Consider the following 25,193-nt stretch of genomic DNA (forward strand, 5'->3'; position numbering starts at 1 on the left):
TTATCTGTAGTATGGACTAACATATATGGTTATAAAAAGTTATTTTCTTCTTATAAACAATAGAAGATACATTTCTATGTTATGTATTAACTATTTGTACTTTAAGACTTGTATTATTGTTTTTATTAATTTTAATATCACTATGAATGCAGTTGCATGGATGGACATTGCCTTAAAAAAAGCTGCGGCTTCACTAAAAGTTGGTGAAGTTCCGGTTGGATGTTTATTTATATATAATAATGAAATAATTGCAGAAAGTAATAATACTGTTAATGAAACTTGTAACGCAACTAGACATGCTGAAATGAATTGCATTGATCAAGTTTTAGTATTCTGTAAAGAAAGGTGTTTAGATTATAAAGAAGTTTTTTCTAACATTGATATTATTGTTACTGTAGAACCATGTATAATGTGTACATCTGCATTATATCAATTACGAGTACGCAGTATTATTTATGGCTGTAGAAATGACAGGTTTGGAGGATGTGTGAGTGTTTTCAAAGTATCCAATGTTTATGATACCAAAGTAACAATAATAGGAGATATAAAAAGTAAAGAAGCAATAAATTTACTTAAAAATTTTTACGAAGGTACAAATCCAAATGCACCAGAATGTAAAGCTAAAAAAAAGTTATAAAATAAAAAACTGAAAATCAATAATAAAGAATTATGATATTGAGTTTGATTGTATAATTTTTTCATTGTTTTTCTATATATTACGATGCACCTAATAATATAAGTGATAACTAATATTATTTTAATATGTTCTCATACTTATTTGTGCATTTTATGATTTTATAAAAAATTACTGTATGTAATAAATGTTATTAAATACACCATGTATGATCCAATGCACATTTTCCTTGATACCATCTTATAAGTAACTGATTTCGTAGTGTATAATCTTTCAATGCCATTCCGTCGATCTAAAAAATAATATCACATAAAAAATTAATAAATATAAATCATATTTTGTTTAAAGTGACTTTTATAGTGACTTTTTCTAGAACTTACTATAGAAGGTGGAAAAATCCTTTGAAAATCCATTCTGTTTTGATGTTCTTTATAACTTTGAGATAAAATAATCTTAATCTCTGGTGTGAAACATGGATTACAAAGTTGACATTCTATTACAAAACAATCATTGCAATTTGCACATAATTTTGGTAATACTACTAAATTTTTAGTTGCAACTTCCATTTCATATCCCAGCTTATTTCTGTAGTGTAAATATTTGATTTAAATATAAATTTTATCTTGTATATGAAAATTTTAAATAATTTATTAAAGAATATAAATGACCTTGTTTCAAAATTATTCTCTTTAATTCTTTGACCAATACCAACGAGTGCAAATAAATTAAATAAAACTTGCTCATAAAGTAATTGATTAGGTGGGTAGTGTGCAGAAGATAAATTTGGAGACATATTTGCTTCCATTGTATATACATTCAAATCTTCATCAAGTGTGAAATCAAATCTGACCAATTCAAAATAATTTCTTCCACCGCCGAAACGTTGAATTGCTTCTTTTATTTGGCCTTCTTTCATTAGTGCCACTTCTCTGATTGCCTCATGTATATTGCTCCATATTTTTTGAGTATCTTTTCCTTTTGATGTTATATATGCATCCAATGAATCTTTCATTGAAAATCCAAAACGAATATAATAGTTTTTTAAAGATGGTACTTCCCAAATAGGTCGATAATCGTCACCAATAACATACTTATCTAAATTATTGCTATCGAATGGATAATATTCTATTGGACAAAATCTAAGTAAAACATCTCCTTTGTAAACATATACTCTTAGTGGATCAATTGATGTAATTACAGTATAAATGCCTATATCAAACTTATAATTATCAATGAGGTATGGTCGATCTATAAATTCTTGGACAAAAAAATCTGTATCAGTTAAATTCATATCACTAATCTTAATAACTTTGATACCACGATGACTATTAGACTTTTTAACAAAATATTTGTGCGGATACAAAGTGGCATATGTAAGAAAATAATCTTTATCCTTTGGCATCTTAAATGCTTTAGGTATATAGCGACCTTCAGATGTTGATAAATGTCCCTTGTTTGTAATATAACCACAACCAGGAAAATGATTTATACGTTGATGAGATTGCAAATTTTTTAAAACCGGTGCTAATGTTACGAATGGATATTCGTGCGACCATAAAAGATCCCATTGAGTTTTATTAGTAGTAGGTTTAAAACCTAAACGTTCTAATACTATAAATATATGCTTTAAATGTTCAGTGGTATTGGATTTATTATAAATTAAAAATGTTGGTTTTTTCTCTGTAACTTGGACTATTTGTTTATACGTCCTTTTAATATGTGACTGATTATATAGAAAGTAGGATATGCCAATTAATAATGTTAATCCTGTAGCAAAGTAAAAAAACATTTGGAATATTAATTTTAACTTTTCACTCATTATGTTTCCACGTATCTCCTGCTGAAAAAAATTAATATTTTTATACATTATTTTTTAATGCCATAAATATAATTATAATTATATTAAAATTAATAAATTATAATGTATCTTAACCTTTTTTTTATTCTTCTTTTTTTTATTAAGCTTCATTGTGTTTGATGTTAAATGATCCTCAGTACGGATCAACATTTGGTTTACGTGACATTTAAAGGTGTTTGAGACGAATAGAATGTACGATGAAAAAGTACCGTTTTAATGTATTCCCCTCTCTTATTAGTATGTCACATATGTATCATGTTAGAAAAACATGTTCTGATATTCAATAGACAACATTTGTAAGAATTAAATGAATAATTTCTTCTTGTAATTTTATCCTTTCTCTTGATATAATGTTTTAAAAGCAATTTTGAAATTACTATAAGTAAATAGTTTCTGAACAATGTTTATGTATCATAGTTATTAGTTAATATTAGTTATTTGTATTCGAAATCATACTTATATTTTGTTATTCAAGAATAATATACGAACCAAAAAATATAATTTATTATATAAAATACATAGTTTTTATATGTATATATAGAAATAGTTTTCTTTATTTCAATAAACCATGTTAATTTATTAAAAAATTTTCAAAAAAACAACTAGCGCCCTTTTCTTTCGCGCCTTGAAAATACATTGACATGAGAACATACGTTCAAGAAACATTCGATTGAGAACCCTGTTCTTTACATTTAGAGACTTCAACGAAGAAGGATCTCGATTTATTAGCAAGATGGGTTTTCAAAATATTTGGTATTCGCATCCACGAAAATACGGTCAGGGATCTAGATCTTGGTAAGTTGCAATTGGAATGTTTATTTTAGATTTATTATACAAATATTTTTAGCTAAATGAAAACATAATAAAATAACGTTGTATTATACGTTGTGTAACCGCGTGTTACAAAGTTTTCGTTGTATATATTTTTTTTTATTATTTAACATTATTATATAATATTTATAAGAAATGGTATACTGAATAATTTAGTATTTATCATTATTTATTTAACGCATAACATAGAATACATTTTTCCATGATTTCTTAATCTAACCTAAAAAGGTTAGATAGATGGACAAGTTAATAAAGATTAGCTTATATATTATAATTTATTTATTCATTTATTTATATTTTTTTATTTTTTTATTTTTTTTTTTTTTTCATTAAAAATATTTCTTTAAATCTTTTTACAGCCGTGCTTGTGCAAATAAACATGGACTTATCCGTAAATATGGCCTGAATATATGCCGACAATGTTTCAGAGAATATGCGGCTGATATTGGTTTTAAGAAGGTAAAAACAGAATCATGTTTAATATCTAAAATAGAATATATAAATATTCATAAATAAAGTTGATTTTTTTTTCTTTTATAGTTGGATTAGTACATTAGAAACAAGTTTAACAGGAAAAACAAATTCCAACGATGTACCATTAAATGCATCAACCCAAATCATTCAAAATTTTATTAAGATGATAAATTATCAAGATGAATAAACTGTTAATTTGTATAAATCTAATACAGAAATAAACGTAATTTCAGAAATTGTAATTTGTTATATTACCACATAGAACTAATTTACCCTTTTGTATTAATTTCGTCTCGTGTAAGTCATAGGTTATATTATTAATCTGAATATGCGTTTATATATATTTATATTTTATACATATATATATTTTATGGATTAGCCAATTAAAACTCTTGTTTTACGATGCAACGGTGATGTCCAATAATGTCCAATCGGAAATGTTGTTCATGTTGCTATTTCTTCGTGTACATATTTTGACAAGGTTTGAGTTACTAAGCTAAATTGCACGAATTTATGTGTAATTTAAGGTAATAAAGACAATTCAATCTTCAACAATTATTTAAATTTAGCAAAATGGGATTTACAGAGCTATTAAATTATGTCGTATTTACCAATCCAGTTAGTTCTGGGACATTCTTATTTCTCAGAGGTACAGCAAGAATGGTGAGTTTTTAAATCTGTTTGTTAATGAAATTACTATTTGAGAAATAAATTTAGACCTTGATTTTCAATGGTGAATAGATACATGGTATTGTTTTTAGATTGCTTAACTAAGCTATCAATCATATCAAATATAACCTATAAGAAAACATAAGGTATGATACTGCATATATGATGTATATAGAAAATAACAAATATAAAAAAGTGAAACAAAACTAAAAACAAATAATTTTAATCTAATCAATTTTCATTTATGTAATATCATATTATAACAAAATAAAATCTATTATATGGTCTATTATTTAAAAAAATATATACATATATTATAGGCAGGTGATTACATGGGTTTACAACCGAAACAAGAAGTAAAAATGCCACCTTCTACACCTTTATGGAAATTAGCTTCGTCTGCAGGACCTTACGTGAAACTTGCTGGACTTAGTGGAGCGGCAGCTGTAGTATTGGGTGCTTATGGTGCACATAGTAAGTTGCATAATATCACTTTTTAGTTCCAATATATCTTTAATAATAATCTAATTTTATCATGCTCTTTGTTATAAAAAAAAAAAATGGATTTGTTAAACGTGCATAATAAAATATATATATTGTATAAAAATTATTGTCTCATTGTTTCAGAACTTAATGCAGAAAAACTCCCAGACCAAGCAAGAATATTTGAAACAGCGAATAGATATCATTTCATTCATACACTAGCTTTACTTGGCTTACCTCTTAGTAGAAAACCATCCTTGGTAAGTCTTTGTTAAATATCGCGACTTTACTACTAATTGTTATATCTTTTCTTATTAATTTACAGGTTGCAGTTTTTTTCATTTGTGGAATAATAATGTTCAGTGGAACTTGTTATTATGTTGCTTTTACAAACGATAAACGTTTTTCAAGTATAACGCCGATCGGTGGTACATGCTTCATATTGGGATGGTTATCTCTACTTATATAAATATAACAATAGAAATATATTGTGATATGTTTCAAATGTAAGGTCGTATTTTAAGTTTGATATTTTTTGGTAAATAATTCTTTAAAAAATATATAAATGACTATGTATAAATAATGTTGTTATTATATATTTTTATGGAAAATAAATCATATTTAAGTAATATATTTTATAGCATTACCATGCATGCCATATATAGCAAGTATTATATTATTAATATTGATTAAAAAAGGATTCTCTTTTTGGCAAGCATGTTCCTTGTATTTACATTTATTGAAGGCTTTAAAAAAAAAAAAACAAAACTTTTCTGCATTGTGTAAAGAAAAAGTCCTTTATACTAATGGATTGATATAAATATAACTTTGTTTATAATATTAATGACATGTGTTTGAATTGTATCTCGAACCATTACACGTTTCTTATAATGTGTATATAAGACTGTTGGTTGAACATATTTTCTTTCATTTAGATTTCTTTTGCTTCTATGTATTATTGTATTTACGTATTACCTTTCGTCGTTCGTCGTCACATATTGTGAAAGGACACGATAAAAAATAACTATGTACCTTATACATTATGTTGATTGCAGTACATGTAACATTGCCTGATGTACGTGTGTAATCACACAGCATATATCACATATTAAACATTGTGGTGGCATGATATCGGCAGCTCTATTATCTTTTTAAGTATATTTAATAAACTACAATAAAATATTGAAATGAATACAACTGTTGCTAGTCCATTAGAGATGGATCTTCTAATTGCACTGAATTGTATATTAGGAAAACAATTTATGGCCTGCAAGAGCAATGTTACATGGTATAATAATCGTATTAATAATCAAACTAATTTTTTTTTCTTTTTTTTTTTTTTTTTGATAAGAGGTTATTAACGTGATGCATATATGTACGCGGCGGTAATAACTTTAGCACCCGACTTATACACGTAAATTTTCTTTATGAACCTCTTGCGCCTGAATTTAAGAAATTAATATACGTCGTTATATATGATCCATTTGATACACCAGCTTCGCTTATAATTGATAACTTTTCTATTTCGTATTATACAGAGTCTTACATTTTGTTTTGTTTTTTTTTGTTGTTGTTATTGTTGTTTTTTTTTCTCCATAAATATGATGCTTGGCCTGTATTTAAGTGGACATAAGAATTTTCTTCTGTTCGCACAACCACGATGGGAATACGGTCTGACGATGCTGGCTGCATCCTTACACAGTTAAGTAAAGTAATAATTCGACTATCTTACCTAGAATAAAGATATCAAATAATATAATAATTAATTAATGATACGTAGATTATAAATTTAAATATATAGGAGTGTTGCACGAAATTAGTGCAATGCTCGCAAGTGCCGTAGATTAAGCGGCGAACATAAGAGATCGATCTATATCATGAGAGAAAAGAGGGCACAAAGAATGATATTATGCTGCCACACATTCACGAGTTGGCGCTCTCTCTTTACAGTTGAGATGTAAAACACGTGCTACTTTGTAGCAGCATGTATTTTATTTACTGATTTTAGCTCATATATTCCTCGTAGATTATGAGGCATAAGATTGGCGATACACATGGCGATGCTAAATGCATCACTGATATAAAATTTACTTATATCTAGTAAACGTCCTCTGGGAGAGCTAAAGTATGTATATATATATATACTTATATATATATACACATATATATGTATATATTTATGTATATATATGTATGTATATATAGATACATATATATATATATATATATATAATATAGTTTTATAGCAATATCAATTTTTTTTTTTACTATCGTAATATAAAGTATTTATATGTAAACTTGCGTTCTCATTAAACTATATTTACATTCCTTTTTTTATTATCATTACACACACCGAAGATAAGTTCCTAGAATCAGGTTGCGCACTTAAGCTTATCTAGCGCATAATATCACCACAGAGAGAAAAACCTACGTGGTGAGGCTAACATCATTGATTTTTTTTGCACTTTTTCTGATAAAGTATATCACATTCCGAAACGTACGTAGTAATAAGATAAATATCTAGTTTGAACCCATTATGAACAAAGAGAAGTCTGGACAAATTAAAAATAAAACAAATTGCGAACAAATTTATACAAAGTATAAAAACCGTGTTTTATCGTTGTTTTGTGATTTGGAATAGAAGAGAGAAATAAAAAAAAAAGAAAAAAAAAAAAGAAAGAAAAAAAGAAAAATTCTTTTCATATATATTTGAATTAGTGGTCTCAACCTGAATATAATGCGACAGCGAAAAAAGAAAGACGCGCGGCGGTGATTTTCCCATCCATTTCTAGGAAAGGTGGAATGAGTGTTGACCTTCTTGTGCTGCTATTCTTAATTTTTCTCGCATTATTTCCAAGGTAGTATAGTCAGGCAATTTTAAATAATTTACGCAAGTCATTACAGATGGTAAAAAGTCATCAGTTTTCATCGATGGATCGAAAGTTTTCCGCACTATCGTTAAAGGTGGGGTCAAACTCTTAAAGCCTGTAAAAAATATAATTTAATATAATTTATTAAAAATTATAATAAAATAAAATATAATTTATGATTATCAAATTTATTACTAAATATTAATAAGCGATAGAATAATTAAAAAAATAATGAATAAATAAATAAATAAATAAATAAATAAATAAATAAATAAATAAATAAATAATATATATATATATATATACATATACTTACCTCCAACAGGTAATCGTGGTGATCCAGTAACAAATTGAATAAATTGTCTTTGCTCTTCGCTATTGTATTTGGATAAGACTTCAAATAAGAAACGTATAGCCCGAGAATCTGGTGTATAACCATGATCTGTACGGCAACATTCCAAAAGGGTTTTTGTATCCCATTGGCCACCACCTTGCGTGTGTCCGCAGAATACAGCTTCCAATTCTTCTGGGAAAAATAATCGCAATTGCGCCGGCGGAAATACCGATTCGAATCCTTCTCGAAACGCTTCCATTTGTCTAAAAACTCCTTCGTAGAGGAACCAATGTGTTACCAACTGTAATATGATATATTTATTCAGTTTTAATCTTCATATAATATATAGAAAAAAAAAAAAAAATGAAGAAACGTGTAAAGCATATGACGAATTATTTAATAATAAGCTTTTTTCTATTCTTCTTACGATATATACCTTGATATATTGATCCAAATTATGAATGGTGACAGGTATGTCACTTCCTCCTTTCCTTAGTTCTATATTTTCGTAACCTGGTAATTCGAAGACAAGTCCAAGTTCAGAAATAGGACAACCGTCCAAATCTAGCGCTTCAATTCGTTGTGCTCTCTCCGTCATTCTTAAACTTTGATCCTTTTCCATTATTTCTTTTCGTCTTACCACTTCTTGCAATTTCGTGAGGGTACGATGTATATCAGGACAAACGTATATTAAATCTGCTAAAGTAAGCGTATGCTCTTCTCCCAATAACCAACGATAAAATGTTAAACTAAATGGTAGATCCAACTAAAAAAGAAAGAATCATAATAGTTTATTAAAGTACTAGTTTACTATAAAAGAGGTACTTCGAAATTGAAAACATACCATTCTTGAGTCATATATTGCTTTTGCCATAAATTTACCAAGAAATTTAAATTTAGTTTTGAGTTTCGCGAGATGTGACACTTTAGTACTCCATGGTATTGGTGTTGCAAAGAGTCCATGCATAGGATTAACGTAACCTGTCTCCGTAGGGTTTGAACTACCATGCCAGAGATCCAAGTCAGCACGTTGAAGTTCTTTAGAAACTAGCGCATAAAATTCTAAAGTTGGGCCCAAGCCAGTTCCGACCTGTAAAAAAAAAATAAAGGACAAAAAATGAATAAATAAATCTATTCAATAACATAATAATGAATGATTATAAACAGTATATTTTCTGTCAAAGAAAAATATAAAATGAACCTCATTGACATATTGCACTTCAAGAAGAGCTTTGCTGGAAGCTAAGTCCTGAATAACTTGTTCCGCTTGTTTCAAAATATCCGTTCTGGAAATGGTTCTTTTTCTTCTTTCTAAACGCGGAGTAACACGTTCTTGACTGTCAGATCCTGACAATTCTGGAGCAGAGTCTAGAAGACGCTGGAGTGCTCTATCACGATCAAAGGATGTTGCGTACAATAGCAATTGCCTCGTTTCAAATGGGAATAGAAAAGGGCTATAAAAAACAGATAATAATATTTTATATATAAATATCAGAGAATAAACATTATATATAAGAATTATTTATATAACTTACCATACTGTTGCTATTTGCTGCAACCATGATGGTAAATTTCCAGTCATAATAACTAACGGGTCCTGTAGTTGTCTACTCGCCTTTGCCGCTATCTTGTTATTTATGAAATCTTGTGGAGACAATAGGCTCATACTTTTCAGATGAGGAAATAGAACACCCCAATGACGATTAAGTGCATGTAAAAGCCGCAATAGACATAAGCCGTCTAAAGAAGCATCCGATATAGTTACAGATGGTGGCAAAGATGGAGATAGATAAGGAGTAAGTGGACATCGTTGCGCTGGTACTATTCCTTCCAACCAAAGACTATCTTCTTTTCGCTTTGAACTGATCTTTGTACTCTTGCCTTTGCCTTTTCTACTACCGCATTGTGAACTCGATCCTGGTTTGGAAGATGTCGTGGCCTCGTCCTCTGGTACAGGTCTGAATAATAAAATAAATGTAACAAGTTTAAAATAACACTAAGAACTTTTTGTCACGTTAACTATTTTATTCTAAAATCAAATTTATCATTAATTGACCCTAACAAATATCAAGAAAATATGCATTTATAATTATAATAGTGCCTCTGTTTTAACATCTCCAAGAGAGCAACTGGTTTATACAAACTTACATTGAAAGAAACAGGGATAACAAAAATTGCTCTAAAAGTGATAATTATGCATTCAAAATATGGACCTTTTATTTAATGTTTTCGAAAGGATTTTCCTGCGACAAGAGCCTTCCTTGATATATGTTGTCATTTATTTGATATGATTTGGCAGTAACTACAATATTTTTTACTGCAAAAAATATTTAGCTGGAAATATATATCCCTTTAAGATTGAAAGGGCAAAAATCTCACTTGTACACTTGTTGCAAACTTCAGCAATCAGATGAGTCAAAGATCAAGAGTATCCTTCAGAAATAAGCCATATAATTATTACCAGTATTTAAGCATATTATTAAAAAATTAAACAATACCTGTAATATATCGTATGAGTTTGCACCCATACTGCATCGTGTCCCAAAGGAGGTTCACCATCTGCTTCTGCTTCTGAATGATCTATACCAGAACAACCAAATTGTCTTACTGCCTGGTATACGGTCATATTAAAAGGTAATACTTCATCCCCTATCAAAAATTGGAGCTTGTGTTTTGCAGAGCCTTGACTTATAACAACTGCTGCCTATAAATTAAAACGAAAATAAAAACAAAAAAACAAAATATATATATATATATATATGTATATATAATAAAAAAAAAAAAAAAAAAAAAAAAAAAAAAAAAAAAAAAAATAAAAAATAAAAAATAAAAAAAAAAACAAAAATAAAAAGCAAAATACAACTTATAGTACAAATTAACAAAGATAAATTAACAAAGAATAATGTATATGTATTTCAAACTTACCAAGGTATCATCTATATCATCTTCGCTATTATCATCGTCACTAACCAAAGATTCTGCATCCCGTATTCTACCGTAGCCACGAACCATTAAATATCGTTCTATTGCTTGCACTAACGCAAGAGGATCAATTTTTACAGTACCTCCCTTCCATTGTTTTAGATTATTACAGTCTGGATGCCGCTGAAGATTGCACTGTATCATAATAATTATTAAATCACATTTTTTTAATTTGTACAATTTTTTATTAGTATGCCTTTTTTTAAGAGAGAGAAAGAAAAAGAGAAAGAGAAAGAGAAAGAGAGAGAGATAAATTTTTATTAAAATGTTGTACCTTCAACTGATGCGTATTGAAAAATTTAAGAGCACTAGTTCCTCCACGTCCAGCACCGGATCCAGCTGGTAGATCATGAACCTTTACTGGAAATTGTTCCAACTGTGCAACGCAACTGTTTAATTTTGCGACAAGAGCACCGAATGCTCCCGGTTGAAGATCTACGACATTGTTGTCTTGCTGTATCTAGAGATTGTAGCAAATAAAATTGATTGAAATTTCGTCAAATTAAAATAAAAGAAGGGGGAAGGGGAAACAGAGAAAGCAACACTTTCTTACAGTAGACTCTGCAAATAGTTGCCAGAACATCCGTAAACGATCATAACGATTTCCAGGTGCGTCTGTGGTTGTGAGGTAGTTCAACAAAGCTTTTATAAGACCACTATAATTCATTTCGAACGGAGATATATCACTTTCTAGTACAATATCTCGTAATTCGGTAAGCGCTGAGAACATTTCGTCTAATTGCTATCGAACACACAAGGACAAATGTTTAATAAATAAAATTTTGTTTATATTAAAGAAAACGAAACATTTTAATGATTTTATTTATACTTACATTTGATTGTAATCGTTGTATTGCGGCTGTAAGTCGCGCAAGAACCGTTAACGCTGGATGGGTGCAAGGTGCATCATCTTGATATCTTGCTAGGAATTGAGCAGCTTGTTCGCGTACCCATGCTTTTGCCTTATCCCGATTACCACCTGATAAATTTGGATTACTTGGTGGTTTTGATAAACTGGTTGATGAACTTGTGTCTCTCTTATCACTAACAGTGCTTGACGATGACGATTTTCTTCCCCATCTAGCAGGATTAAGATTTCCCAAAAATCGATTATTCTTTTGTGTAAAACCAGTGAAAAGTGATTCTGGTTGTTGCGTTTGCTGCGTCCCAGTACCACCCAATCTAGAGAACCGACCTTTCTTGTTTTGACGTTTTCTTTTCAAAACATCTCCGATCCTTCTAATAAAATAATAGCGTTAAAATTATAGAAGAGAGGGAGAGAGAGAAAGAGAGAGAGAGAGAGAAAGAGAGAGACAAAGAGAAAGAGAGAGAGAGAGAGAGACGAATAAATTGCGAAAAAAAATAAAAATAAAAAAAAAATAAAAAAAAAGTCAGTTCAGTTTCTATGTTACAATATCCTGTACTTACAGATGAGCACTTTGCGGTGTACTTGCATCTTCTACGGTGGTATTCAAATCTGTCCTACTATGTGTATCCATTGAAGGGGTAAGATTTGGCTTCATTTGACATGTTGCAACTGCGCCAAATAATATATTACCATTTGTTGATGGAGAAGCAATAGGTGACGTAGCACTACTAGAGGACAACATCATGGTGGAAGAAATAGGTGTAGACGGACCTGGTTGTGGACTTGGTAATGATGTACCTGTTCGAAAGATAATATACGATATGTTTACAAATGATTTTACTATTTTATTGATAATATTTTTATAATTACGACTCACCAGAAGAGCACTTGGGCGGTGAAACTCCAAGAGGTATTTCAGGATCAGCTAATTGCCGTATTTGATGTAAGACACCTTCACGATGGAAATGGACCCCAAATACTTGCGGTAATCTTTTCATTAAGATACTTGCCATTTGTAGAGCTCCTATAACTATTCGTAAATCTTGCGACGCTAACATTCCTGCTATATGCGATGATACAACTTGATTTTTCAAAACATCCTGATATAAACAAAATGAACAATCAATAAATTATATAAATGTTTAAATATATCATTTTGTACTAACCTTTAATAAATCAGTTGAGGCATAATATACCATACGAAGAAGTGCACGTAAACATTTACATTTTACAGCAGGCCCGGCCGAACTACTATAAACTTCGTAGAGTACGGAGAATAAAGTTCGTATAAAAGATACCAGCCATTCATTTGTCTCGATAACTGGAGGTACTACGTCCATGCTATAGAATAATAAAAAACTTAATGATTTTGAATTTACTTTTAGATATATACATATTTAAAAGTTCTAGAAATTCATTACCTAGATGAGCAAGTAGGACTTTTACCCTCAACAGGATGAGCATTCACTCTACGAAATATACTCCGTGCCATTCCAATATCCTCATTAATCTGCTTCATCACAGTCAAATCTATTGTATATGTCCTTCCTAGAGTAGAAAGACATATTTCGTCTTCACCATTTTGAAATGCCATCTGAAAATAATTAGACAATATGACACGGTGATACTGATATATTTTTCGTACATAAATTTATTATGTTTAATTGTACAGACAATAATTACTTTTCATAATACCTCAATAATCCTAGAATCAATAGTGCTGAATGGATGACAGCAATGCCTTTCATCACGCCACTCCCAATGGACTGTTTCTTGTTGACTACTGGTCCTTTCGAGTAAACTATTTACACTGAATATACCATCAGTTGGTAGCGGAGGCATAAGTTCCTCAATTAAACAAGTAATTTCAAACCATTCTTGTGGTGAACGTGGTACTAACTCTACATCTTCAGTTTTTATCTCCAAAGATCCAGTTAAAAGATAACTTAATGTGAAAGCTATATTTTGTTGTAAAAGCAGCTGCGCCAAATCAGGACAGCGATTTGATATCACAGATAACATTCGTAGCACTGTTATGAAGTTGCCAATACTGTTTACAGGTGGTGTAATCATGAGCTGAAATAATTAATTGTATAATATAAATATTATTAACGAAATTATAGATTATTCAGCTAAAAATTAATGATCCACATACCAACTGTTGTAAATTTTGCAGAAGTTCCGCATTGATAATTTTATGTAACATAACTGGGTCATGTTGAAAACTGTCAACCAATCGACTGAAAGCTTGGCAAACACATTCAACACTTTTTTTATCCTGATTCGTCAGTCTGTTTGTTAACAATGGTAAGCTCTCTGCGACTAGATGAAAATCATCAGGATGAAGATTTTGACAACAATTAGCTGTGATTGTTAATGCTGCGCGTTGAGCCGTGATATTGAAGAAATCAACAAATTTCAAACAAGCTGATACACCACCCTAATTAAATAAAAATATATTGTACATGAGAGATCAAACGAGTTTTGTATATATTTACTTATATTTATAAATAGATAAAAACATACCGCGTGTAATATTGTTTTGCTATGTCGACGGGATAACATAGCCAAAGCAGTTAAGCATTGTTCAGCAACGTCCATACATTCAATTGATTCTAACTTCTGTAGAAATACTGGTACAGCATCAACAACAACGGTAGAAGATCGAGGCAAAGCTTCCATCATGTATGTCAAAGCACGACAAGCATGTGTCATTATAACGAAGTTGTGCTCTATTCCAAGTAAATTTATTAAAGCTGCAACGACTTGTTTAACAGGAAAACCTGTTAATGTATCTTCATTTCCCATAACAAGTATTTCTCCCATTCCTATGACAGCTTGTAATTGTTCGCCTTCATCATCAACAGCTTGTAAGCCAGCAAGGAGCTGTTGTGCTTTTGCAGCTGATAAAAAATAATTTATAAACATAAGCAAAATTATTTTTGTAAGAGAATTCAAATTACGCGCTTTAACTTAATAGAAATGGTGATTACTGACATATAAATGTTATACTTTGTCATGATTTCTAAGAATGTCAACATTGTTAATATTAATACCTGAGCTTGCTCCCATACTTCTATTTAGAAGATGTTGCATTCGTGACCCCAATGCACCAAATACATGAGGAGGTAAACCTCTAGCTTCTAATAATGCTTGTAATCTCCCAACTTCACCATCATCACTTTCACTATCTCCTGTTGTACCAGATAATCCAGATGGTCCTCCACTCGCTTATTTAAAAAGCAACAAATTATTTAATTTTATTAATTAAATATATTTTATCTTATTAACTAAATTAGTCTCAATATATATTTTTTTAATAAACATTACCAGTAGCAGATGTTACAGCTGATCCTGCTTCATCTTCACCCGTTGTAGTAACTAACTGACTACCAGGAATAGAAGATGATACAGATGTTGGCGTAGCACTGTTAGTAATAGATTCATTCCCTGACATTATATTTCCGGTACCTCCAGAAGTACTTTCCACCATTGATTTCCGTGCTCGTGACGAAGAGCGATGTCTAAATTTGGATTAAAATTATTATAATTCAATGTAAATAAGTTTGTGAAAAATTATTCAAAAATTACCTTGAGCTAGAACAGGAACCCGTCGTGGAGTCTTTTTTATGTTTTCCTGAAGTCTTGTTACTCGATGGCAGTTCCTTAGGTTGTTCACTTAAGAGTTTTATACGCGAACGAAGTGGATGTTTTTGTGTAGGATGAGGGTGTGCAGGGGTGGCAGTAGCGGTGGCAGACACAGCTGGATTGGTAGTGGCTGTTGATGTAATGCCACTAGTGCCTGCCCCGTCATGTGCCAACGCCCCCCCACCACTCTCCACAGAATTGCTAGCTGTGTTACCCACTCTGACGTTGGACTTCACACCCAAGATTTGACTACTCGTACTGCTACTTGTACAGGTTGCACCACCGTGTGCTTTGGACCCTACAATATTTAAATAACATATGATTACTTAATTGCATGAAAAATAATAGAATATAGCTTTTTCAAACATTACTGATGCATTAGAAGTTATTTTAACTTTAATATTTATCACATGATAATCTCATTGTCTACATTAGAAATATTATTATGTGTAGACTTCTCTTTTTTTTTTCTTTTTTTATATATATATTAGTGCATGTAAAACTTTAAGATATGTGCTATTCGTCTTAATTTTCCCTGAACAATTATGAAACTCAAACATTTTCGCAAGTTAAATATTAATAAAGAAAAACCAAAATATTAAATGTACAAATACATTTTTTTTGTTCTAATAAATAAGATATAAACAAGATCATGTGTGAAAGAAATATATTCAACTGTTTCTCTTGATTTTAATTATTTGACTAATAATAAGTACTTGTTCATCTTTTCTTTTCTTTTTTGAAGAAGTACTTTCAATCAAATATAATGACAAAATTATATTTTTAAAATGTATGTTTCTGAAACACATAGCTAATTACTATACATGGCATATTATTCATAAGTTACATTGTAAAAATTCACCTATGTATGTAGACAATACACAGTGAAAACTTATTTACTATTTAATGATAAATTTATCACAAAACATCCGGAGAAATAAATCTCATTTTAATTTCTTTTATATATATAGAGCAATACGCTTCCAAAATGAATACTTTGTTTTCAATCATAATTTAAGACGACAAATTAAAAATAAGGCATATGTTTTAGTTAATACATTTTTTTTTCTACAGAACATTTTTTATTTTATTATTTTAGTCTCTTCCAATATATTTTAATGTAAAATTCCTTCAATTTTTTATATTTTTAATTCTAATTCTAATAATGTATAATTTTATTATCAAATGCTAATTGATCAATTATTAAATTAATATGATATAATATAAAATTTATTATTATTTATACGGAGAGATTCTTTGAATTTTATTAATGTTATATTAATAAGAATCATTTATAAGAAACTTCACGAAAATGTTTGCATATAGTTTATATAAATTATATTGGTCTATATTTATATCATAACCCAAATAATAATGTTATATCATGATATTATTAATATCAAATTCGAAGTGATTAATTTTGTTGAAATAAAAGTTCTATAGGAAAAATTAATTTATAAAATTAATTTATAAAAAGTGGTATATATATATACTAAACAGAAAAATAAATAATAATTTAAATTATATTTTTTTTTTAAATACTATCCAGTAAAAGAACTCAATAATTATAAGAACTGCACTTTATATACATACATACATACATACATACATACATACATACATACATATATATATATATAATCTCATGCATAAATAGAAGGAAAAATAAACTTTTTCAATCTTGTTTGAATAAGAGAAACCTTGCATGTAGATGTAGGAAGATTTATATAATGTAGTTCAATAAATGTAGCATATCCTTTTCTTTAAATATCTATACCTTGTATTTATAAGAGAAAATAAGGGGAAGAGAGAAAATGTGGTACGAATTGTGTACTCCTTAAGCTTACCTTCTTGATGGTACGTTTGTGTTGATATTGGAAAAAGTGCTTTGACAGCAGACACAAATCCTTCCAGACATTCGCTCATCCTCAGGCCTAATGATACAGTCTGATCTATGACTCTTATTTTAATAATGCTACCTTCTTTATTTTTTATGATATTTCTGATAAAATCCTTTCTCTATAATTTTAAATCTATCTTTTCCCTACTTTGTATATGTAAGGAATTGTACAATGTGTTATTGCAATGTTCATGCAAGATATTTTCTTATATTTATTTAAATTAAAATAAATAAATCAGAGAACAAAGATTATTATAAAATTCGTATGAAATATATTTATAAATTTAATGTTTGTGCAGTTCTATTTATAACTTAATAGCATTTTAATATGTTGGCATTTACTATATAAAACATTTCATTATATGTAAAGAATGTTATTATATAAATTCAGTAAACCAAAATAACAATGACAATTATATACATGTAGCTATTAAAAAAGCATATTATATCACTTAAAAAATTCTGCACATGCACACTAATATATTTAATATAATTATGTAAGTGTAAATCCATATATTTAATTATGAAATTAATATTTAATGAATAAAATAACACTTTAAATTAAAATGCGTATTGCTCTTAAAGTCACTTATTTGCATGTTAACAACATCATGTTGGTCACATTGCCAAACACATATGGTAGATGTAAATTTAATATATAAAATTGATCTTAATATGCTGCACTTGTGCCATACCACATAATATATATACATATATATATTATGCTTCATAAGTTGATAAATATTAGAGTATAAAAATGACTAATTCTAAAATCTTATATAACCTTTTATATAAGAACTAGGTTGTTCTTTCATCTAAGAAAATCAGTTTACACTTGTCATAAATAATATAATATATGTTGATTGTGGAGTATATGAAGAATAATCAATAATAGAGAATCTCACTATTTAATTTTTAATACTTAATTTTTTAATTTCAAGTGTAAAATTTTATTTTAAGAAAAAATTAGGTTAATTCTAATGATAATATTCAAGGAAGTTTTATACATTACCTATCCTTTATATATCTTTACAATCAACATTTTATTTAATATAAAAATTTATATACTAACCTCTTTCCCTTGACGTAGTTGAATTGCTAGAAACAGGAGTAGCACTCGATGATGATGCCAAGTTGTTGTACGTTGAAGATGATTTTCGATTACTATAGCCACTATTTAATGATAAGTTGTAGCTACTGCTTGCTTGCAATAAAGTTGCTGAATTTTGTGGAGTACGAGAACGAGTCCGCGAAGCTACACAATCTATAGCTGTCAAGTTTAACTCTGGCAAACTTGTTCTCGTGTTGCGAACTCTTGTATTACCACTAATACCACAATTAGACTGCTGAACCTTGTGTTGCAGTCTCCAATCTGTATCTAAGAAAAAATAACTAATTCATATGGATATTCTGATTAATGTAACAAATTCTTGATGTAACAAATCACTACACGATAATAACTATTTCACGTATTGGAATTACCTAGGAATGGTCCTAAACCACTTCCATGATTTCTACGTTCACCCTTTATCTTGTCTTCTCCTTTTGAAGAATCTATAGAATGTCTATGTGCAGATGTGTTGTCAAGGTCCTGAGGTGGTTGTGGATCACCAATAGTTTGTCTGCGTCTTTTCTCTTCTACTGGCACTGGAATACTACTACTTTGTCGCTTTCTATAGCCACTTGTACCACTGCCTGAGCTTTTCCCTCTAATTTTAGAGGTACCTGCTGAAGCACTGGCCTTCTCTACAGACCCCCCTGACAACAACTGATCTTGTTGATCTGCCATAGATTAATTGACTCATGCCACTATACTGCCTGTAACAAAAGCAACAAATTGTAATTATTATAGATGATATAACAGTATATTAATATAATCTTATATATTTTTACATATCCATGGAATGTTTTATATCTTGTACATATATAATTTTCAAATTTGATTGGAAAGTGTATTTGTATGTATATATATATATATATATATATATATATATATACATATATATGTGTGTATGTCTATATATATACATATATATATAATAATCGAATATGTATACTTTTCAACTTGAACTAAAAACAAAAAGATGATAATTCTGCAGCAAGTTTGTCAATGCATAACCTGAGGGATCAATACATATCTTTGTTCTCAATTATTAACACTTGAAATGTTGCTGATATACTGTTAAAGAGCATGAAGCTTTGAATCTTTTCATAAAGCAATACTGAACTGTCCAATCAAATAACATTATTAATCTTAATCATTATAATAAATAATTAAAATTGAAATAGAAAACAATTTTGTTAGGAAAGGAGATATAATGGAAGAAAAAAAAAAAGAAAAGAAAAGAAAAAAAAAGAAAAAAAAAAAAGAAAAAAAAAAGAAAAAAAATGTGAATATGTTTCTCCTATATTTTCCCATAAGGCTTGTTTGCTACCAATTTTTATTAATAAAGCATTAATAATTAATGCTTGGAACGTTTGTACGAAAAAAAAAAAATGCAAAATTTGAACACTTAAAATATACAAACCGTGTTAAATCGCTGCGCACTGTGATAAGAAGACCGTGACTAAATAACACGCAATTAATGTTTTTCCTACGCAGCGAAAGAGATAGTATACCAAAGGCAGAATCATAACAAACACTGTAACTGAAGTCCATCCGCGATAAGGGTAACAATGCAAAATTGTGCCATTGACATCTGTACGAATGCTTTGTGAAAGATCTGAGATGAATAGTGAGAATAACAGTCGCGAGAGAAATGAGTAAATCGAAAAAGATCGAAGATAGATATAAAGGAATTTAACAAAGAGACTCATAAGCAGCGATCCACCATTTGCTTGCAAGCAAGTAATGGAGGACGAGTTCTTTTTCCACCACTACCTCCCCCCTTCTCACTCTCTGTCCTCTATCAGTCTTACTCTTTCCCTCCCCTCCTATCTTGTGAACTACTCTCTCGCTCTCGAAGCCCAGTGTGTGTGCTGTATGACCTCAGGTACACCAAAAAAGAAAATCCCTCGCATGAGGGCAGAAACGACCGGTCCTTCCCCCCGAGGGGATGACTATTGTGCGTATTACCTGAATGTCGGTACAACATGCCCAGGGCATTACGAGGAAAATGTTCTCTTCTCACTCGCAAAAGCTTTCACGACAGTCTATGTCCTTCCTTTTATACATACGTCTATTCACCGTCCGGGAACAGGACTCACGCGCACGCAAACCTACGTTGGTGAGCGGCTCCAACGATGTGTCCCCCCCCTCACGCACAATGAGCCACACACCGAGAGACACGCCAAACGCGCACCACCGAGGTAGACTGAAAGCACGATTCCGTACGAGGAATGCGACGAGCCTCGTTACTAGCGGCGGGGTTGGTTAGAATTGGAAGTACGGAGAATGCTCCGCCTCCGTTTCCCCCACCACTAAAGAAAAGGAAAACGTCACATGCGCCGGACCAACCATTGCAGTGCGTTCCAAAATTCACTGCTTGGCGCGCTCTTTTGATCGTTCTACGTATTTCTTTAACGTTTACTTATGATATTACTAATAGTTACAGTCATATCTTTATTATTTTCTTTCAAACCTAACAATTATTCGAATATTTAATGATCACCGATAAAAATTACGTATCATTTTTTAAAAATTTTCAATGCTTACGCATAGTCTTGCATATGTTTCCAAGCGGCGTATCGTCATAACATGGTATAATTATGTAAAAATATATGACGAATTTCGATCTCTATCAAATACTTAAACGGAATAAAATTTATATGAATAAAATCGATCGAATTTAGAAAGATCTCATTGTATTTTACACGTATGTCTACAAATATATAGATAACTGCAAATATATAAACGAAAAAATCTAATAGTATGATACTTATCCGTTAAGAATTATCCGTTAAGAAAAATGATGCAATAGAAATATGGGAATATTAACAGGATATTTTCGCCATTAAATCGACGGATATTGAATATAAAGAACAGTTTGCATGTATAGATTCGTTTAATGACATTCACTTATACTCTATTAAATATACAAAAATGAAAATATAGTAATAAATAATTTCTCCTATTTGTGAATGTGTAAAACTGTTTATACCGTTAATAATCATGTATTTATACAACATGATAATTTACAGACCGTGTAACGACATCTCTACACTTCTATTAGAAATACGTATATTATCACACTTTTGTTCCCATGCATATTGTAAATGAACTTGAATGAACACGTCACAAAAATGTCACTCTCTTGAAATATTATATAAAACGTACATGAAATTCTTGATAATATGGGACGTAACCGCATAAAAAATAATATTACATGTCTAATTGCAATGAAATATCGTCACACATCGATTGTAGTGAAACGAAGAAGACGCAATATTGATATTCACTCAGCGAGCTCAGGTTACGTTCAAAGCGGAATCAGTATCGTTTGGATATTTGCATGTCGAGTTTACCTTTCATTCGTAGATGCTTGACAGGCTTTAAAATCAAACTCTAATAATCGCGTTAATAAAAACGGAGACGACAAGCACCAAATTTTTCGCGTAATAAAAACGTTCGTTAAAAGCACGCAACTTGACAACGATGATGTTGTAATAGGATGTCGGATGCTGGTTCTATTGTTTGACCTCGGGTTGAACGTAGTAACCACGATTGGCTGAAAACTTCATTTAGTAGTACCCAATTGGTTGCTGATAAATTGAACAGTTTTCTCAGGTTGTATCATAACAACTTGAGATAAATCAGCTGTGCCCGTAAATCACTCGATTAATTCAACTTTTATTATTACCGACACAGACACATCAATATTTTTTCTTTTCGATAGCACACTATTTTCGACAGCTTGCATTTACTCACCGAAAAAGGGAGCTCCTCCCTGGAAGTCGGACTCCAGTTACGCAATGCGATGCGCAAAGGGACACGTGAAGATACAGAGTGAGCTGTCAAGTCGATTCGAGTGTCGTCTGCTAAAATACTTTAACCTAAGATTATACGTGATACAAGATGTTCCATCGACATATAGAAATGAACATGTACATTTGCTTTTATGCCATAAAATTATCTCGTTATGATTGGTCGATACTTTCTTGTCGTTTCAACGGTGACCGATCAACGTTAAGAACATGGATATATGTATAGTACAATTTTAACATATTATATTATATTATATTATATATATTATATATTATATATTACTTATTATTTGAATATGTATCATAAATGTATTTGTTTTTTGTTATTAATATAATACATTACTTTTTACAGATACAATATACTGACGAATAAGAAATGATTCGATTATTAACAATAAACTTTCATTACGTCATATTGGCAATACTTTCGATAATTGCTAGTGATAAAATGAACAGAGTCTAATAGTCTAAATATTAAACAGTTATTTTCGAGACTAACCTTTGTCTCATAATTGGTAGTCAAAAATGTCAGCTGTTCTTTTAAAGAACTCTATTCTATCATCCAGTAAGATTCTTATTAATGTTCAGACAAATTATACACATTGATTTTATATCTCATAAATTATATTGCAGTGTAATTATGTAATAGCAATAATTTTTAATATTATTTTATTTTTCAGAATTACAAACAATACATTTTGCAAGTATTATTGTACAAAGAAATAATTATTCCGATCAGCCATATATTATTAAAAATCCAACTACAGCCTCTTTAAAGAGAGGTACAGGAGGTCGTTCTTCTTTCAATGGAATAGTATGTACAATCTTTGGTAATACCGGTTTTGTTGGACGGTATCTGTGTAATCGTCTTGGGAAGATTGGAACACAGGCATGTCATACTTATGTATAACATGTAGCAGGATAAGTAAGAGTATATAGTTATAGTGAACCACATCGTAATTTATTTAAGAAAACAATGATTGTTCGTATAGCGGTAGCTATCATTACATAATAATATTTAATATTAATATGATTAATATTAATTTTTTTAAATAAAAGAAAAATTATATTTTCAGTTGATCCTTCCACATCGATCAGATTTTTATTACAGTAGGCATCTTAAACTTTGTGGAGATCTTGGACAAGTACTTTTCCATCCGTTTAATTTACGAGACGAAGAATCTATCTTCAAATGCATGAAATATTCAAATGTAGTTGTTAATTTAATAGGTAAAGATTGGCCAACAAAAAATTTTTCTTATGAGGATATACATGTAGAAGGAGCAAGACGAATTGCTAAAATTGCTAAAGAAGTTGGCGTGGAACGTTTAATTCACGTTTCCTCTTTAAATGTATCTCCTAATCCCAAGGTAATTGATTGTCTTAAATAAATAAATATATCTATATAAAATAATGTTATATACAATTTACATTATATCATTCACATAAATTAATATGATATAAATTTAAAATTATTGAGAAAGTTTGTCATTTTCTGTGGTCTTTAAATTTTATGTTTATGATTGTTTAAATGATGAAAATTACAAATAAATTATTTTGTATTTTATAAGCCATTAGCTTTGAAAAAAGGCTCGCAGTTTTTAAAAACAAAATGGGAAGGTGAATGTGCTGTGAAAGAAGAATTTCCAGAAGCAACAATAATTCGCCCATCCATTATATATGGAATGCAAGACAGATTTTTTACTTATTATAGCAACAAATGGAATCAATTTATGTCGTATGTGTAAAAAAATGTTTCTATGCTTATGTAAATATGTAATTTACTTACGAATATCTTAACAATTTTATATATATTTTATATTACAATAGTATTCCAGTACTATGGAAACAGGGCGAACAAACAGAAAAACAACCAGTTCATGTATCCGATGTAGCTGCTGGTATAGTTGCTATCATATTAGATCATAATACTGCTGGAAAAACCTATCAATTTGTTGGGTATGTATCTTGAATAAGTCATACACAGAAATCAATGTTTTAATATCAAATATTGTATGTTTTTAATCATGACATAAATAACTTCTTGTCTTTATATTAGACCACGAAGATACAAATTAAGAAGTTTAGTTGAGTGGATTCAGAGATCAATAACAAAAGAATGGGAGGAAGAGGGTTCTCAAATATTAGATTTAGATAAAGCTTTACTCTTCCAGTTGAAAGTATCTTTGAATGAAGCCATAGGCAATACACACAGAATAAATCATTTACATTGGGAAGGAATAGAAAAAGTACGTATTATTTTATAGAGTACATAATTTAATTTATACTTATAATGATATAGAAAATTATTGCAATAGCTATAATAAATTGAGAGAGATTTTAAATACTTCTTTTTTACTTTCTATATATTTATTCTTTCTTTATTATGCATTATATAGGACAGTACAACTGATGAAGTTTTAAAAGATCTACCTACACTGGAGGATCTTGGAATTGAGTTTGCTGTCCTTGAAGAATTAGGTGCATGGGATTTAAAATTATATCACAGACACACTTATTATCATAAATCTTATGGGGAATCTAGAACAGTATCACCTCCAGAATTTTTACCACTTTAATTAATATCAATTTTCAGAATAACATCATAGTTATGATAGAAAATAACAACTTATAATGAACATATTGTAAATTCATTATCTAATAAATTTCTGTATCATGTTCTAGTAAATAAATATTTACCATAGTGTGTTAATAAAAA

The 25,193-nt window shown here is 29.9% G+C and overlaps 6 protein-coding genes across 16 annotated transcripts; 4 read left to right on the forward strand and 2 right to left on the reverse strand.

Annotated features, from left to right (window-relative positions):
- The first annotated feature begins 25 nt into the window (after positions 1–25).
- Positions 26–693, forward strand: LOC118442573 (tRNA-specific adenosine-34 deaminase catalytic subunit ADAT2). The gene has a single exon (XM_035868341.2). It carries the CDS (start codon positions 26–28, stop codon positions 635–637), a length of 612 nt encoding a protein of 203 aa, XP_035724234.1. The 3' UTR covers positions 638–693.
- Positions 527–2,884, reverse strand: TTLL15 (tubulin tyrosine ligase-like 15). Of its 2 annotated transcripts, none has more exons than XM_035868325.2 (4): positions 2,568–2,884; positions 1,303–2,471; positions 1,015–1,219; positions 527–926 (listed from the first exon to the last, which is right to left on the reverse strand). In XM_035868325.2, the coding sequence occupies exons 1-4, from the start codon at positions 2,640–2,642 to the stop codon at positions 828–830; spliced, it is 1,548 nt and encodes a 515-aa protein (XP_035724218.1). In that variant the 5' UTR covers positions 2,643–2,884; the 3' UTR covers positions 527–827. The 2 variants fall into 2 exon arrangements, with proteins under 2 accessions (XP_035724218.1, XP_035724217.1); XM_035868324.2 differs by having other exon boundaries at positions 1,303–2,474; positions 2,568–2,883.
- Positions 2,885–3,133: 249 nt separating this feature from the next.
- RpS29 (ribosomal protein S29) lies at positions 3,134–4,033 on the forward strand. Its single transcript, XM_035868345.2, has 3 exons — positions 3,134–3,287; positions 3,683–3,782; positions 3,864–4,033. The coding sequence occupies exons 1-3, from the start codon at positions 3,226–3,228 to the stop codon at positions 3,870–3,872; spliced, it is 171 nt and encodes a 56-aa protein (XP_035724238.1). The 5' UTR covers positions 3,134–3,225; the 3' UTR covers positions 3,873–4,033.
- A 195-nt stretch (positions 4,034–4,228) lies between these two features.
- On the forward strand, positions 4,229–5,582 carry LOC118442574 (transmembrane protein 256). Of its 2 annotated transcripts, XM_085663874.1 has the most exons (5): positions 4,234–4,324; positions 4,417–4,460; positions 4,787–4,940; positions 5,094–5,209; positions 5,275–5,582. In XM_085663874.1, the coding sequence occupies exons 2-5, from the start codon at positions 4,458–4,460 to the stop codon at positions 5,416–5,418; spliced, it is 417 nt and encodes a 138-aa protein (XP_085520000.1). In that variant the 5' UTR covers positions 4,234–4,324; positions 4,417–4,457; the 3' UTR covers positions 5,419–5,582. The 2 variants fall into 2 exon arrangements, with proteins under 2 accessions (XP_035724235.1, XP_085520000.1); XM_035868342.2 differs by having other exon boundaries at positions 4,229–4,460.
- A 149-nt stretch (positions 5,583–5,731) lies between these two features.
- Positions 5,732–22,535, reverse strand: ctrip (E3 ubiquitin-protein ligase ctrip). 9 transcript variants are annotated; one of them, XM_085663860.1, is made up of 26 exons: positions 22,419–22,535; positions 22,016–22,218; positions 19,034–19,369; positions 18,624–18,929; positions 17,499–17,585; positions 15,595–15,949; positions 15,334–15,527; positions 15,060–15,233; positions 14,530–14,906; positions 14,159–14,443; positions 13,699–14,079; positions 13,425–13,597; positions 13,170–13,344; positions 12,881–13,103; positions 12,564–12,801; positions 11,969–12,374; positions 11,689–11,877; positions 11,410–11,595; positions 11,079–11,270; positions 10,652–10,857; positions 9,689–10,111; positions 9,355–9,607; positions 8,998–9,243; positions 8,590–8,919; positions 8,136–8,454; positions 5,732–7,934 (listed from the first exon to the last, which is right to left on the reverse strand). In XM_085663860.1, exons 3-26 carry the CDS (start codon positions 19,338–19,340, stop codon positions 7,738–7,740), a joined length of 6,222 nt encoding a protein of 2,073 aa, XP_085519986.1. In that variant the 5' UTR covers positions 19,341–19,369; positions 22,016–22,218; positions 22,419–22,535; the 3' UTR covers positions 5,732–7,737. The 9 variants fall into 9 exon arrangements, 8 of the variants coding, with proteins under 8 accessions (XP_085519986.1, XP_085519984.1, XP_085519982.1 ...); XR_014983545.1 differs by lacking the exons at positions 22,016–22,218; positions 22,419–22,535 and adding an exon at positions 20,080–20,895 and having other exon boundaries at positions 5,734–6,681; positions 7,678–7,934; XM_085663858.1 differs by lacking the exon at positions 22,016–22,218 and having other exon boundaries at positions 22,419–22,529.
- A 345-nt stretch (positions 22,536–22,880) lies between these two features.
- Positions 22,881–25,132, forward strand: ND-39 (NADH:ubiquinone oxidoreductase subunit 39). Its single transcript, XM_035868335.2, has 7 exons — positions 22,881–23,039; positions 23,155–23,363; positions 23,551–23,844; positions 24,046–24,212; positions 24,305–24,433; positions 24,534–24,723; positions 24,874–25,132. Exons 1-7 carry the CDS (start codon positions 23,000–23,002, stop codon positions 25,051–25,053), a joined length of 1,209 nt encoding a protein of 402 aa, XP_035724228.2. The 5' UTR covers positions 22,881–22,999; the 3' UTR covers positions 25,054–25,132.
- Positions 25,133–25,193: the final 61 nt, after the last annotated feature.

The sequence above is a fragment of the Vespa mandarinia genome, chromosome 24 (assembly GCF_050613455.1).
Source record: "Vespa mandarinia isolate Hongniang chromosome 24, ASM5061345v1, whole genome shotgun sequence".
Classification (NCBI taxonomy): Eukaryota; Metazoa; Arthropoda; class Insecta; order Hymenoptera; family Vespidae; genus Vespa; species Vespa mandarinia.

Bases quoted from the DNA above. Each gene is read 5' to 3' on its own strand.
- LOC118442573 (XM_035868341.2), top strand. From the start codon at position 26: ATGGTTATAAAAAGTTATTTTCTTCTTATAAACAATAGAAGATACATT.
- TTLL15 (XM_035868324.2), bottom strand. From the start codon at position 2,642: ATGTTGATCCGTACTGAGGATCATTTAACATCAAACACAATGAAGCTT. The intron at 2,475-2,567 runs GTTAAGATACAT...AATTTTTTTCAG, and splicing joins AAAAGAAGAATAAAAAAAAG to CAGGAGATACGTGGAAACAT. The intron at 1,220-1,302 runs GTCATTTATATT...TTTACACTACAG, and splicing joins GAGAATAATTTTGAAACAAG to AAATAAGCTGGGATATGAAA.
- RpS29 (XM_035868345.2), top strand. From the start codon at position 3,226: ATGGGTTTTCAAAATATTTGGTATTCGCATCCACGAAAATACGGTCAG. The intron at 3,288-3,682 runs GTAAGTTGCAAT...ATCTTTTTACAG, and splicing joins GGTCAGGGATCTAGATCTTG to CCGTGCTTGTGCAAATAAAC.
- LOC118442574 (XM_035868342.2), top strand. From the start codon at position 4,371: ATGGGATTTACAGAGCTATTAAATTATGTCGTATTTACCAATCCAGTT. The intron at 4,461-4,786 runs GTGAGTTTTTAA...CATATATTATAG, and splicing joins TCAGAGGTACAGCAAGAATG to GCAGGTGATTACATGGGTTT. The intron at 4,941-5,093 runs GTAAGTTGCATA...TCATTGTTTCAG, and splicing joins GGGTGCTTATGGTGCACATA to AACTTAATGCAGAAAAACTC.
- ctrip (XM_085663860.1), bottom strand. From the start codon at position 19,340: ATGGCAGATCAACAAGATCAGTTGTTGTCAGGGGGGTCTGTAGAGAAG. The intron at 14,444-14,529 runs GTATGTTTTTAT...TTATTTAATTAG, and splicing joins GCAAAACAATATTACACGCG to GGTGGTGTATCAGCTTGTTT. The intron at 11,271-11,409 runs GTACAACATTTT...ATTATGATACAG, and splicing joins TCAATACGCATCAGTTGAAG to TGCAATCTTCAGCGGCATCC.
- ND-39 (XM_035868335.2), top strand. From the start codon at position 23,000: ATGTCAGCTGTTCTTTTAAAGAACTCTATTCTATCATCCA. The intron at 23,845-24,045 runs GTAATTGATTGT...GTATTTTATAAG, and splicing joins ATGTATCTCCTAATCCCAAG to CCATTAGCTTTGAAAAAAGG. The intron at 24,213-24,304 runs GTATGTGTAAAA...ATATTACAATAG, and splicing joins AAATGGAATCAATTTATGTC to TATTCCAGTACTATGGAAAC.